At 43.2% G+C, this 15670-nt stretch overlaps 1 protein-coding gene across 1 annotated transcript in view; it reads left to right on the top strand.

Moving 5' to 3' along the window:
• LOC140458455 (potassium/sodium hyperpolarization-activated cyclic nucleotide-gated channel 3-like) overlaps positions 1–11428 on the top strand; it is a 407121-nt gene extending 395693 nt beyond the window's left edge. Inside the window, exon 8 of the mRNA XM_072553060.1 lies at positions 7032–11428. Coding sequence (XP_072409161.1) covers positions 7032–8581 — 1550 coding nt within the window. The 3' untranslated portion in view covers positions 8582–11428. The remainder of the gene's footprint in view (positions 1–7031) is intronic.
• The last annotated feature ends 4242 nt before the right edge of the window (positions 11429–15670 follow it).

Raw genomic sequence — 15670 nt, 5'->3', positions numbered from 1 at the left:
GGGGAGTTCGGATTTCTGGAGATGGGGATATGGTGATGTGACAGGTGCCAGTCCATCAGGGTTGGTTAGGGGGATATTGGAAACAGATTGGGTTATAAGGGAGTTCTGGCTGGAGTAGGGGGGTGGTGGTTGGGAGAAGTGGGGGAGTAGGGGTGGCGGTCTTGGCCAGGAGTCTGGGTAGTGTAATGGATTGGGGGAGGTCTATTTAGGGACGGAGGGTAGTGGAATCTATGATGAGTCATGGGGATTTAGTTCAATAGTTACCTTGGACTTGGAATATGTTCACAATCCACAAATGTTTCCTGGGTAACTAATAGCTTAATTGAGTTGTAAATTCTGCAACTTTGGTGAACTCTTTCAGAATTACTTATCGGAGGCATCTGCTTCAGGAATTCTTCATGGTCACAATGTGCAACTTCAGTCTGCGCTGCACCAATAATGCCTTTGGAATAATCCCATTCTGACCCTTGGAGTATCTAGCTCCAAGCACAGAACATAGAACATTACAGTGCAGTACAGGCCGTTCAGCCCTTGATGTTGTGCCGACCTGTGAAAGCAATCCAAAGCCCATCTAAGCTACACTAATCCATTTTCATCCATTTGTGTGTCCAATGACCATTTAAATGCCCTTAAGGTTGGTGAGTCCACTACTGTTGGAGGCAATGCGCTCCATGCCCCCAACTCTCTGAGAAAAGAACCTACCTCTGACATCAGTCCTATATCTATCACTCCTCAATTTGAAGCTATGTCACCTCATGTTAGCCATCACCATTTGAGGAAAAAGGCTCTCACTGTCCACTCTATCTAATCCTCTGATTATCTTATACATCTCAATTAAGTCACTTTTCAACCTTCTTGTCTCGAACAAAAACAGCCTCAAGTCCCTCAGCCTTTCCGCGTAAGACCTTCCCTCCATACCAGGCAACATCCTGGTAAATCTCCTGTGCACCCTTTCCAAAGCTTCCACATCCCTCCTATAATGCAGTGACCAGAACTATACACAATGCTCCAAGTGTGGCCTCACCAGAGTTTTGTACAGCTGCACCATGACCTCATGGTTCCAAAACTCAATCCCTCTACCAATAAAAGCTAACACACCGTATGCCTTCTTAACAACCCTATCAACCTCGGTGGCAAATTTCAGGAATCTACGTGCATGGACACCGAGATCTCTCTGCTTATCTACACTGCCAAGAATCTTACCATTAGCCCAGTATTCTGCATACCTGTTACTCCTTCCGAAAGGAACTTGGTTTCAGCTAAATGATCATTAGTGTTTCTACTTATTTTATAAATCTAAGTGGATCGTGAAAGGCAAGAGTAAATTTAATCAAATATTGCCCGTACCTGAGCTAACGTATGTGTAGTTAACTTTATTTCATTATATCGTCAGAAATATGAGAGCTAAGAAGCAATAATTGATCCCTTTCAGCATTGCCTGTATTCTAAAAATCAATCAGAAAGTGAAAACAATAATGACCTTCCCTCCACTGTAACATCAGAAGTGGGCGTGTACCCTGATGATTGTGCATTGTTAACCATCATATGTGAATCCTCAGTTACTGAAGTAGCAAGAACAAAATCAGAAATTGCTGGAAAAAAATCAGCAGGTCTGGCAGCATATGTGGGGAGAAATGTTTTGGATCCAATGACCCTTCTTCAGAACTGATGATAGCTGGGAAAGGGTTGGTACAAATGCTAAAGAAGGGATGGGGGGGGACAGCACAGGAGTAAACGATAGTGGAGGTAGAGCCCAGCGAGAGAGAGTACAACAGTTGGACAGACAAAAGTGTGGGTAAAGATCAGCCTGGGAGAATGCAGCAAGACCAGGCAATATCCAGTTTTAAATTGCCAAGTGGCAAAACACATTCACACCACATGAGTACTAGGCAATGGCTATCTCCAACAAGAAAGAAAATCCAACCATCTCCTCATGGTATTGCCATCATTGAATCCACCAGTATCAGTCTCAGGGGGTTACCACTGACCTGAAGCTGAAATGTTCCAGCAATAGAAATCCATGATTCCTCAAAGCCTGTTTAAGGCACAAGCCAAGAGTGAAATGGTCTATAGTCCCCTTGCAGAGATGAAAGTAGCAGCAATAACATTCAAGAAGCTTGACATCATCCAGGGCAAAATAGCCAGGTTGATTGGCTATCCACCACGTTTAACACGCAATCCATACATGGCTGACACACACTGGCAGTGTACTATCTACAAGACATTTGAGCAACAGGTCCTTCCAAACCCATGACTTCTACCACCTAGACCGACAAGGGTAACAGAGGCATGCAAACTGCATCCCCTGTAATTTCCCCTTCAAGCCACACACCATCCTGACTTAGAACTTTGTCACGGTTCCTTCAGTGCCCTGGAGTCAAAATTCTGGAACTGCGTGCCTACTTACACCACAAGAACTGCTGCAGTTCATGGAGGCAGCTCACCACCACATTCCCAAGGACAATTACGGAGAGGCAGCCAGCAACAACCACAAACATTGAGCGAGTCTTTTAAAAAAAATGCATGGATGACAGTATAGAGTTTGGTTTCCATGCCGAATGAAGATTGTATTTTCCTCAGAAGAAGAACTACAATGGTTCAATGGATTGACACCTGGGACGACAAGGCTGATTTATGAGTAGACATTGAACATAGTGAGTCTCTACTCTCTTGAATTCAAACAATTGAGGTGCATTCTTTTTGCAATATTGACAGGGTTTACACATTATAGGGGTGTGAGTGATCAGTGTTATCGTGAGTGGCATGGATATGGTAAATAAACAAGGTTTTTTCCCTGGGTTGGCAAAGACCAGAACTAAAGGGCATAGATTTAGGGTGAGAGGGGAAGGATTTAAAAGGGACCTAAGGGGAAACGTTTTCATGCAGAGGGTGGTGCGTGTTTGGAATGGGCTGTCAGAGGAAGTGGTGGAGGCTGATACAATTACAACATTTAAATGGCATCTGTATGGCTACATGAATAGGAAGGGTTTAGAGGGATATGGGCCAAATGCTGACAAATGGGGCTGGATTAATTTACAATATCTGGTCGGCATTGACAAGCTGGACCAAAGGGGTCTGTTTCCGTACTGTACGTCTCTATGACTCTATGTGTGGCAGAACCATAAAAGAAATGGAGCAAAGGTCATCTCAATGTTGAGAGAATCTCACTTCATCAAATTCATAACTCATAGAGTCATAGAGCATGGAAACAGACCCTTCGGCCGAACTTCTCCATGCCAATCACCTAAACTGAAGTAATCCAGTTTTTCTGTATTTGGCCCATAATCCTTTAAACCTTTCCTATTCATGCAACTATCTAAATGTCACTTAAATATTGTAAATGTACCCACTTCTGACACTTCCTCTGGCAGCTCATCCCATATACCCACCACCCTCTGTGTGAAAATGTTGCACCTCAGGTCCCTTTTAGGAAATTTCAGGATTCCTGTTGCTATCACTCACACTTCTGTACCCATTGACTCATGGCGCTAAAATGTTTGAAAATAGATATACAACCCAGAATCCCCTGTATGATGATGAGAGCCAATTGCTATCACATACTTCAGCCATTTAATTAACTGATAAGAGAGAACTCAGTGCCTGATTTTGAGTTGATGCTTCAATTAATTACCCAATGACATTAAACACTGGGGGGAATTATAGTAATGCTAATCATATGGTTTAATCAGATCCTCACAGTAGTCTGACACAAACTCCTCACAATATTTTTTCTTCCAGTGTTTTATATCTTGTCCGCATTCCCCCAACCCTTTCATTCCAGTATTCTTTCTACTCCTGAAGGTGTCAATTCACAACAAACAATTACATTGGCATACTCTGTTTATTTTCTGAATTTAAGTTATTTAGTCATACAGCCACTCCAACCAAGCTCTCCCCCACCTTCTATATGTACAATTTACCTCAGAGGTCAATGACCATCAACTGGAAGTCGATCTACAATGATATTTTCCTTACTGTATTGCTACAGTCATCAAGTCTATCCTTTTATTCTAGTGCAAACTCTGGCCAGAGTAAACAGTCTTAGTATGTCAAAGTCTGGCTTTCTAAGCCTCAATAGCGCTGAATCAGATAGAAACATGTTCAGGATTTAAGGTCTGACTGAGACGATTACTAACTCAACATCAACTCACTTGTTCACAATAGGAAACATTGTCATCGATCATCAGATTGTGATCTTACCTGCAACAGCTACTGGAGTTCTGAGTGAGGGAACAGTTTTGAATGGAGTTTTGTATTGATTTACTAAGACATGAGTGCTTTTATTAAGATCAACATGTGCAGTTTTTTTGAAAATTGCATTGGGAATTTTGTCACCCTAAAGCTGCCAGTGCACATGTACCAGCAGAGAGAGTCTGAATTGTAAAGAAATGGAACATTATACAATAAGTAATTAGATTTTAAGGACATGATCATCATGGAGAGTAGATGAGGTTGAGTGGTGTCCCATATGTGATGGTACTGTGCCTTTGAGAGTTGTATTCTGTCCTGTTCCTTTGCAGAGGGGTGTTGGCACAGTTGTGCCAAAATATTTCCATCGAGCATGCAGTTGGTAAATAGCTTTTCAGTTCTCCCTGGATGCTTTGTTGAAATGAGGCAAAAGAGACATGAGTGGGTGGGTCCAGGACTCATTCATCCCTCAGCAAGAGACTGGATAGAACACATCTCTTAAAGGCACAGTACTGTCACACATATCAAGAAGAGAGCTTGTGAATTCTCTGTTAAGAACCCGCTATGATATTCTTGGGATGCAGCAAGTTACATATTCAGTCAGAGATATTTAGAGTTCGAAATGCTCAAGCTATTAAACAGGAATCCTTTATAATATTATCAATTATTTCCTAGCAGACTCCAATTGCACAATTCAGCTTTAAGTAGACAAAATGCACAATATAATTTTCAATAAGTTACACAAGCTGATCTTAACAATGACAGTTATATCTTATGAAATCATTGCAAAGTTCCACTCAAAACTATTCTCTCACTCAGAACTTCAGTGGGTAAGATTGTGATGGCATTGTGCTTAAAGTAGGACTCGTACTGAAGGTTAATATTGCATGTTGGTGGCAAGGCAGAAGGATCAGAGGGGGTAAGTGGAGGGCATTATTTTAACTCCTCCCAACCACTCACTCTTCACTGGTTCACATTCCACCAGCTAGAGGACAGTCAACATTGGGATCGAAGAGTGCATAACTTTGCTAAAGCCTGGAGGTAGAAAGAAATATGGTGAAATGGTGAACCTTCTGCTTCAATAACTATGGGGTGACAGAGTGCAGTAGGAGACTAAGGCTGGTACTCCATCATCAAGTCATCCTTTACTTACATGTGTGTAGTATGTGACGCTGACCCAGATAGCTCAGAAACAGCTTTTAGTGTAAGCAGAACTTCTGATGCTCCCATTTATCTGTCAGCCAGAGATCCCTGATTAGACCAGGTTAACAACCCCAATCCAGGAACTCATATTCTATGAGATCCACTTGGCTGACTTCACTTCAATCACTGTGGAGAACATTCTGTCCATCAGCTTCTTTGAGAATGCTACCCAGTTGATTACATTCTCTTGTACTTTGATCACGACCCTCCAAATGTTCCAATTGATTCCATGTCAATAATTAGCATTGAATCTGTTTCCAGTTCCTTTTCAGAAAACAACAACTATATCTGTAATAAAAGCAAAATAGTGGAGATGCTCGAAATCTGAAATTAAAGCAGAAATACTGGAGAAAGTCAACAAGTCTGGCAGCATCAGTGGAGAGAGAAACAAAGTTAATTTTTCAAGTCAAGTATGACTCTTCTTCACAGGCAGATGTTTCTAAGTGCCTTTAATGTAACAACTCATGTTACTATGCATCACAGACAATGCACAGTATAAGTCTGAGCCACTTAAGGAGCTATTTGGCCACGGTGATATATTTTAAGGTTAAGGGGAGTAATAGAGATTGAGGGAAGGGTATTTCAGAGCTTAGGGCTTAGGCAACTGAAGGTGTCGTTACCAATTGTACAAAATGTCGGGTGTACAACAGGCCAGATATAGACATATAGAGATCTTGACAGGTTATGGGGTTGAAGGAGATAACAGAAATACAGAAGAGCAAGGTCATTTGAAAGCAAGGAAGGGAATGTTAAAACCAAGGTGTTACTTGACTGGGAACCAAAGTAGGTCAGTGGACACAGGTCTTTTTTTCCTGTTATTCATTTGTGGGATGTGTGTGTGTCACTGGGTGGGCCAACGTTTATTGCCCCTCCTGAGTTGCCCTTGAGAAGGTGGGGGCGAGCTGCCTTTTTGAATTGCTGCAGTTAACCTGGTGTAAATAGATCTACAATGTTCTAAAAGATCTATTTACCGTGCCCCAGGCAGCACAGTAGCTCAGTGGTTAACACTGCTGCCTCACAGTGCCAGGGACCCGAGTTCAATTCCCACCTTGGGCAACTGTCTGTGTGGAGTTTGCACATTCTCCCTGTGTCTGCATGGGTTACCTCCCGGTGCTCTAGTTTCCTCCCACTGTCCAAAGATATGCAGGTCTGGTGAATTGGCCATGCTAAATTGCCTGTAGTGTTAGGTGTCAGGGGTAAATGTAGGGGAATGGGTCTAGGTGGGTTGCTCTTCGGAGGGTCAGTGTGGACTTGTTGGGCCGAAGGGCCTGTTTCCATGCGTAGGGAATCTGATCTAAAAGACTACAGGTAGGAGTTCCGGGATTTTGACCCAGCGACACTGAAGGAATGGCGATATATTTCGATGGTGAGGAACTTGAACGTGGTGGTCCCACATATCTGCTGCCGTTGTCCTTCTAGATAGAAGTGATTGTGTGTTTGGAAGGCAGATTTCTGGTGAATTTCTGCTCTGCAGGGTGGTGGAGAAATAAAGTTAGGACATGGGTAGCAGGGATTTAGATTGGCAGAAATTACACTTCACGACAGGAAAAGAAAATCTCTGGTTCTTTAGTGAATTGCATTGAATGATTTCAATCTCGCTAAACAGATGTCTAACATGTTCACACTTGCTGTTTCCACAGGCAAGAAAAATTCCATCTTGCTTCATAAAGTGCAGCATGACCTAAACTCTGGTGCCTTGAACTATCAGGAGAGTGAGATTATCCAGCAGATCGTGCAACATGACCGGGAGATGGCGCAGAACATCCAAAATAATCCAGTGCCCACAGTGTCCACGCCTACTCCGGTCATCTGGACCCCGCTGGTTCAAGCCCCTCTCCAGACAGCAGCAGCGACCACTTCAGTGGCGATTGCACTGACCCATCCCCATTCACACCTCTGCGGCAACATGTTCCAGCCTTCGGTGTCCATATTGAACTCGCTGGGGCAACAGGCCAGTCAGACGCCAGGCCAGCCGAAGCGGATGCCATGCTCTGCGCCCACCACCGGACCCTCGTCCATGGGCTCCCCATCCAGCACACCATCTCAGATGCAGACCCCCTGCGCGGAATCGCCCTCGGCCGCTCTGTTCCAGACCCACCAGCTCAAGGGGGGCTCCGCTTCCAGCAGCCTGAGCCAACTCCAGCAGCCCCCGACGGGATCACCCCCACCCCGTACCTCAGGGGGGACCCCTGCGGCTCTGAGTCAGGCCCAGCCGCCCTCCCCCAGCCTGAGCCAGCTCCAGCAGCTCCTGAGCCACTCGCCTGCCCCCGGCCTCCAGCCGCCCTCCTTGGGTTCGTCCTCGCCCGTCTTCACGCAGTTCCGCCAGCCTTCGCCCGGCATGAGCCAGTTCCACCCCGCCACCAAACCGCCTCAGGCGCACACCAGTCCCCTTCAGCTCCCCCCAGGCAGCAGCACCCAGTCGGCGGAGCTGAAGCACTTCCTGCACGCGGTGTCAGGCTCTCCCTCGGCCAGTCAAGCGGGCACGGGCTCCCCCCCGTTCTGTCCGAGCCCCCTCCCTCCAGCTGCTTCGGGCTCTCCGTCGGCTCAGTTCCCGGTGCCGCAGAGTGGGAGAGGGCAGCAGCCAGGGTCCAGGATCCAAGCTCCACCAGAAAAGCCCAGCTACCCGTCGGCCATGGTGTCACCGCTCCAGCAGCATCCGAGCACACCGTGCTACTCCCCCGGTGCTCTGAGCCCTCCGGTTCAAAGTCCAGTGACTAAAAGGACATTTCACTGCGGCTCCTCTGAGGCATCAGGCTCCCGCACGTCTCTCCTGACACCACAGACCCCTCCGGCCCTTCAGCAGATCATCACGCTCAAAAGCACGCCACCGCTGCCAGTCGGACGCTTGACACAGGACCTTAAGGGGATCTCTGCCTCCCAGCCATCCTTGCCACAGGAGTTGGCTCAAGCAGCACATCAGAGCAGCCCTTCCTCAGGCAGAGAATCTGCTGGCAGCGTGATGAGTTTTACAAGGCCCAGGCGCCTGAGCAAACCGTGCAGCTCCATCCCTGAGCGTATGACTCTACCAAGGCAGATGTCATCAGGTTGTTTACCTCAGTCACAAGGACACGTACTTGGCACATTTTACCCAACTACATTATCTAAGGACGAGACTGGTCCTCAGAAGGGATCAGTAACCTTTGGTTCTGATTTGGAACCTGTTCGGTCGAAGCTCCCTTCCAACTTGTGAGGTTATATGAACAGGTCACGAGTAATCAAATTTATTATATATATATATATAAAATTCTCTTTACTTCTGTATAACTGTGATTTTTTTTAGATAACCAGTTATTCTAGAGCTATAGTTTTGTGTCGCATTATTTTATAAATTTTCATACGAAGCGAACTGTGTAAATTACTGCAGATAAATATAGTATGGCCTCTTTCGCAGTATTAGAACTAATAGCAAAATGGTATAGGGATACTCAAATGTAATTTTTCTTTTAGAAAGAAAACATACTTAATGATGCTTGAAGCTTCATTAAAGGTCAGAAACAATTTAGCACCAACAAGTAGTCCAGTAATGCATCCAAGGTCAAGGTTTCAACTCAGGTGAAGCTCAATTGATGCTCTACTCTTCACCAGTAGATGTCCATGGGTAGGAGAAACCTTTGCTCTCAGGTACTTAGAGCTGTCAGAGTGTTCCGACGTTAATTGATATTTAAAATTGGTGTTAAATAGGGTCAAGGCTGGATGGACCATGGAACAATGCAAATGCATAGGGGCAAGGGTTAAATCAAGTAACATTCAATATAATTTTCAAGCATTAAAGTTGGGTCTTTGAGCTAGAGTGACCTCATTGGCACATCCTTTACACGAAACACTTGCAACCAATTTTTTTCGCCTCACATCCCATGTACTCTATTTGCATTTATAAAGCGTCTTTCAACATCCCACAGTGTTTCACCAAAGTGCCATCAAACAGGATTTGACACCAAATTACCCAAGGGGGTATTCAGACAGGTACGTATGTGCTTGGTCCAAAACATTATATTCATAAGATGACATGAGACTAATGCAGGAGAGAGCCATTTTACTGATTGACTCCACTCTACTATTCAATAGAATCATGACTTATTTAAGAGTGGTCTTAACCCAACTTTCCAACCTGTCCTCCATAACCCATGTATCCCTGGTTGTTCAAAAATCTTTCTAAGTCGAGCTTCAATGACCCAACTTTGATTGTTCCCTCTCAAAAGGAATTCCAAATGAGAATGATCCTCTGAGAGAAGAAACTGCATCTTAAATGGGAGATGCCATATTTTTAAAACCGTCAATAGACGTGAGGCTGGAAGAGCACAGCAGATCAGACAGCATCTGAGGAGCTAGAAAGTCAATGTTTCAGGCTGAAGCCCTTTGAAACCCATCCGCTGGTGGGTGATACTAGGATTAGGGGACATAGCCTCAAGGTTAGGGGGAGTAGATTGAGGACAAAGATGAGGAGGAACTGCTTTTCCCAGAGAGTAGTAAATCTATGGAATTCTCTGCTCAAGGAGGTAGTAGAGGCAGCGTCATTAAATATATTCAAGACACAATTGCATGGGATTTTGAAAATTAGGGGATTTAAGGGTTATGTGGATAATGCAGGTAGGAGGAGCTGAGATAATGGATAGATCAGCCATGATCTTAATGAACGGTGGAGCAGGCTCGACGGGCCAAATGGCCTACTCCTGCATCTATTCCTATGAAACTATGACCTGCTGTGCTATTTCAGCTTCACGTATGTTGACTCTGGCTTCCAACCCCTGCAGTTCTTCCTGTCCCCTAGTTTTTGAAAGAGTGCTGAGTTCCAAAGTGGAGTCATCCTCCCAACAGTCAGGGCCCCTTAGAATCAGAATATATTTCTTCAAGATCACCTCTCACTCTTCTAAGCGCCAATGAATCAGTACACATACCTCATTTCAGGCCATGATACACTCTGAGTTCCCATTATATATATTTTTGATGAATGTCTTGAAGGAAAAGAGAGACGTTAAGCCATGATCTCTCCCCAGCAACTGATATTGAAGAAAAACTGGGTAAACCATAACGCAAGTGGAAAATGTTTTATGCTTACAATGGGAGGAACAAAGACCTTTCGAGATAAATTAAAGCAGAACGTGGTTGACGCTGCCAAAGAAGCTGCTAAGAATTCCATCTTGTTCCCCACATGTAAAGAAAACAAGGGCTTCAGAAGCAAATATTTATGTGAATATTCCTTTAGTGAATTGACTTGTGAAATTTTGCAGTGAATGTAGACAGATTATACCAAAAACTCTCCAATTTGGGTTTTAGCACCTTACTAAGTAAGATTTTAAAATATCAAATAAACGGTGGACAGGGTTGGCTGGCTAGCACTCTCAATGGTTCAGAAGCTTAATTCATGGCTCATTTTGATGCTGGACTTTATAGCCTGACATGGTGTGGGTCTGACCCTCACTGTAGAGTGAGTTAACTCATTGCAGCCAAGACAGCAGTTCAGGAGGTATAAGCATTATGAGGACCTTGGACCAAGCCAAAGGCCAAGATGGGCAGGCAGACCTTCGACTTGTGACCCTGTTCAACCTGGCATCTACCAGGTGCAGATGGAATGTGAGGAGCACCCAGGTTAGCTGCAAGGATTATATCCTCAAATAGCTCACTTGTGCTCACTGCCTGTGCTAGCATAATGAAGATTAGTCAATTTGGTGAGATTCTGGAATTTGGTGAGTGCCTATTGAGCCATTAGAGTGTGCCTTCGTGGGAAAATATTGGAGGGATCAATAATATTCAAAATTATTTATTTAATTGATAATATTCTAACAACCTTTTGTCAGATGTTGCAAAAAATGTCTCTGAACAAGCAATGGGAAATAAAATAAAGACTCATAATCAATATTATCAGAAAAGAATATTTCTTAAAAAATCCCACCCAAGCGATAGATGTAAAAAGATCATTTAGTCTTTCCCCGCTGTACACCAGTAACGTTCCTCTTCAATCACTTCCTATACAGTTGTGAAAGTGTGTTTTTTAAACAGGTTAACAAATTCATTAGAGTAGCACAGAAAGGGATCAACCAGTGCACAGAAAACATCAAACGATAGTGTGACTGCTAAATCTGGAATCTGACTCCAGAATCATTGTAAGATCTACACACCATCCCAATGCCACAGGTAAGCAGGTTGGATGAGCGAAGAAGACAATGATTAGGGCTGACAGAACATAATATGCCGCCAACTTGTTGAATCGAGAATGAGAAGTGAGAGGACCCAGATTAAGTTATCTATTTTGTTGGGTATTTTCCCCATTTTAAGAATGGGAGCTATTATGTTTGCAGGGAGTTTGCTTATTGATGTCATCAATCTGTGTTAGGTGCATGAATGGTGAGCACATGATGTTAATTCTCAAGATACGAGCGTCGCTATCTGGCCTAACATTTATCACTTAGCCTTGGTTGGACCATCATGCAATTAACTGACTTGTGGGCTACTTTAGGGAGTGGTTAAGACTCAACCACATTGGTGTTATGTATGGAGCATATCCCAGGTAAAGACAGCATGTACAATCTCCCTATAAAACACCAATGAATCAGTCGACCTTTATGTCAGATTAGCAGTTAGTTTTATTTCTATTATATAATTTCCAAATATATTTTTAAACAGAATTACAATTTGAACTTATTTTTTCTGAATTTCTAGTCTAGTAACAGAAACAGTACATGACCAGGTCCTACGGTGGCAACTAAAGAGAAGTCAATTTGTCTAGTAAAGAAATACCTTGTAAAATTTGCATATAATAATAATTCTCACTTGGAAGTCATTGTATGTCTGGTGACACATAGCTGTTCTTTCACCATTGATCTCAAGGTAAGACCATGCAGTCCAAGGTTGAGGTGACATTAGAGCTGAAAATGTGTTGCTGGAAAAGCACAGCAGGTCAGGCAACATCCAAGGAGCAGGAGAATCGATGTTTCGGGCATGAGCCCTTCTTCAGGAAGAAGGGCTCATGTCCGAAACGTCGGTTCTCCTGCTCCTTGGATGCTGCCTGACCTGCTGCGCTTTTCCAGCAACACATTTTCAGCTCTGATCTCCAGCATCTGCAGTCCTCACTTTCTCCCTGAGGTGACATTAGGTTGTGCTTGATTTCTCATTCTAGATGACACAGACCTTTTCAAGGCTTGAAAATTGTCATCATCATTTGGAATAAGATATCAAACCCAGCATACCAATCTCCAGTTCTGGAGAAGAGTTGCTGTTCTCAAGACATTGGCTCTGCTTTCTCTCCACAGATTCTGCCAGACCGGCTGAATTTATTGAATCATATATTCCCCACAGTGTGAAAAGAGGCCATTCACCCCATCAAGCCTGCACTGACCCTCCAAAGAGCTATCCATCCAGACCAGCATCCCAACCCTATCCCCTTGACCCAACATTTATCATGGCTGGTCGGCATTGACGGGTTGGACCAAAGGGTCAGTTTCCATGCTGTGCATCTCTATGACTATGACTCTATAACCTGCATATCCCTGCTGAATTTCTTCAGCAGTTTCTGCTTTAGTTTCATTGTAATTTTCCCTTCATTATTCTTTCACAGCTTGTGAACTTCCCTAGTTAGTCAGCATTAATTCCTTCTTTAATTGCCTTTGGGAAGGTAGCAGGAGAAAGTGAGGACTGCAGATGCTGGAGACCAGAGTTGAAAAATGTGGTGCTGGAAAAACACAGCAGGCCAGGCAGCATCCGAGGAGCAGGAGGCATTTCGGGCATAAGCCCTTCTTTAGGAAGGTAGTAGTTAGCTGCCCTCTTGAACTGCTGTCATCCTTGTGGTGTAGAAACATTTCAGTTAGAGAGGAAGATCCTAACCCAAAATGATGGACTGCACGCAACCCAGAGAAAGAAATTCCCAAAGAGATGTCGGGTGTCCCCACTATTTCATCAGACAGTCAAACTTTCACATCAAAAACAATCATTGGACAAGTCCGTCAAACATCATTAACTAACTAACAGCAAAGTACAATGGATGCTGGGAATCTGAAATTAAAACAGAGAATGTTAGAGAAGCTCAACAGGTCTGGCAGCATGTTTGGAAATTGAACAGATCAATCATTTTGAAAGCTTGTGTTTTCAAATAAACCCGTTGGACTATAACCTGGTGTCGTGTGATTTTTGACTTTGTCCACCCCAGTTCAACACCTCTATATTTTGAGTCCAGTATGACTTCTTGGAAAATCAATCAGAGTTAACAGTTCGGATCAAGAATTTCTGAGGAGGGGTGACTCGAGCCAAGACATTAACTCTCATTTTTGTCCACAGATGCTGCCAGACCTGCTGAGCTTTTCCAGCAAAACTTTGTTTTGTTTCATCCTCAAATCTTTTGGTTTTTAAGAAGAGTCGTAACAGAGTCAAATCTCTCTCCACAGATCCTGTCAAACCTACTGAGTTTCTCCAGCACCCTCTGGTTTTATATCATTAACCAACTATTCTGATTTGAACTGAATGGCTTCCCTGTGTCATACTTGAGGAATTGGTATGACAATGCATTGGGCAATGCATTCCATGAATTCAGCAGGTCTGGCAAGATCTGTGGAGAGAAAGCACAGCCAACATCTCAAGTCCAGCAATCCAACTTGCCATAATTCAAATTCTCCAGTCCAAAATACTTGAGATCAAGTCATTTCCAGATAGCATAATTTTCTGGATTACAGAATGTTAGAATGTCTAAATACAAGCATGCAAACTGGAAAACACCGCTGATATAACTACTTGCCTGAAACATAAAACAGTGACAAAATTCAAAACTGTTCAATGCAAATTGTGTTGTGCATTCAGGAATATATCGCTGGTGGTTTGCTTGTTTGTTAAAAAATACATAGTCATAGACCATACAGCAAGGAAATAGACTGTTTGATCCAACCAATCCATGCTGCTCAAAATCCAAAACTAAACTAGTCCCACCTTCCTGCTGTTGGCCCATACCCATGCAAAACTTTAAGATAAGTTCATGAACTTATCTTAAACGCTGTAATTGTCCCCACATCCTCAGGAAGTTCATTCCATATGCAAGCCACCCTCTGTGCAAAATATTTGCCCCTCATGTCTTTTTAAATCTCTCTCCTCTCACTTTAAAAATCTACCCTTTAGTCTTGAAATCTCCCATCCTAGGGAAAAGATACCCACTACTAAGGCCATCTAAAGGGTTATTTTATAAACCTCTGTAAGGTAACCTCTCAACATCCTATGCTCCAGTGAAATAAGTCCCAGCCTATCCAACTGTCCTTTATAACTCAAACCTTCCATGCCTGGCAACATAATAATAATATCCTTCCTATAACATATAAATGAACATAAATCATAACAATGAAAGGGAAAAAGTAAACCTTTGCAAAAACTGGCTCTGATTAAATATATTAAAAACTACTTAAGTGCTTCTAAAGCAATTAATGAGGTGATAAACCCATTGTAGAAAAAACAAAACATGATGTTTCTTAAAATTTCTGAAGCTTCTTTGAACTTAAGCCCCCTTTTCCATAAAACATCTAATTTCCCCAGAATTCTAAAGAACATCACACCAAAAAAGAAAACAATGAATAGGCGCCATGAGAATAGCTGCCATCGCCGAACTAAGAGTTAAAATCAATTATTAAACAGTAACAAAAATGATTTGCCTTATCCAAGTATTGTGTCTTTCATTTATCCACTCTCAAAAATACTGTGCTACAATAATGCCAATGACATTGAGGTGATTCCACACGCTGCTTCACTACAACAATAGTTTTTGACATGCTTCAAACATGAACTTTTAAGAATACTATGCCCCACAGTTAGAAGAAGGTAAATGTTCATTATCATTCCTGAGACCATGCCTTCTTGATTTTTTGGCAGTGCATGATCAATCGAGTGACAAATCCACAAGTTGCTCAAACAATCTCCACGCAACTGTTGTTTTTGAACACTATGTTTCTGGACTGTAGAAAGTCTACTGTCTATTCAGAACAACCATAAGAAGGGAAATAGCCAGTTGGAAAGAGCTGGTCTACATGTATACATTATTCAAAAATTCTTTTGTGAGATTGGGGTATCAGTGACAAGGCTGGCATCCCCAATTGCCCTTGAACTGAGTGGCTTCCTGGGTTGCATTTGAGAGCAAAAGGGCACAAGACACAGCTGTGGGTCTAAACTCATGTGTAAGCCGGACTAGTCATAGAGATATACAGCACAAAAACAGGCCCTTAGGTCCAACTTCTGTCCATGCCGACCAGATATCCTAAATTAATCTAGTCCCATTTGCCAGGATTTGGCCCATATCCTTCCAAATCCTTCCTAT

Source organism: Chiloscyllium punctatum, chromosome 33 (genome assembly GCF_047496795.1).
Source record: "Chiloscyllium punctatum isolate Juve2018m chromosome 33, sChiPun1.3, whole genome shotgun sequence".
Classification (NCBI taxonomy): Eukaryota; Metazoa; Chordata; class Chondrichthyes; order Orectolobiformes; family Hemiscylliidae; genus Chiloscyllium; species Chiloscyllium punctatum.
This window is presented reverse-complemented; position numbering and strand designations above follow the sequence as displayed.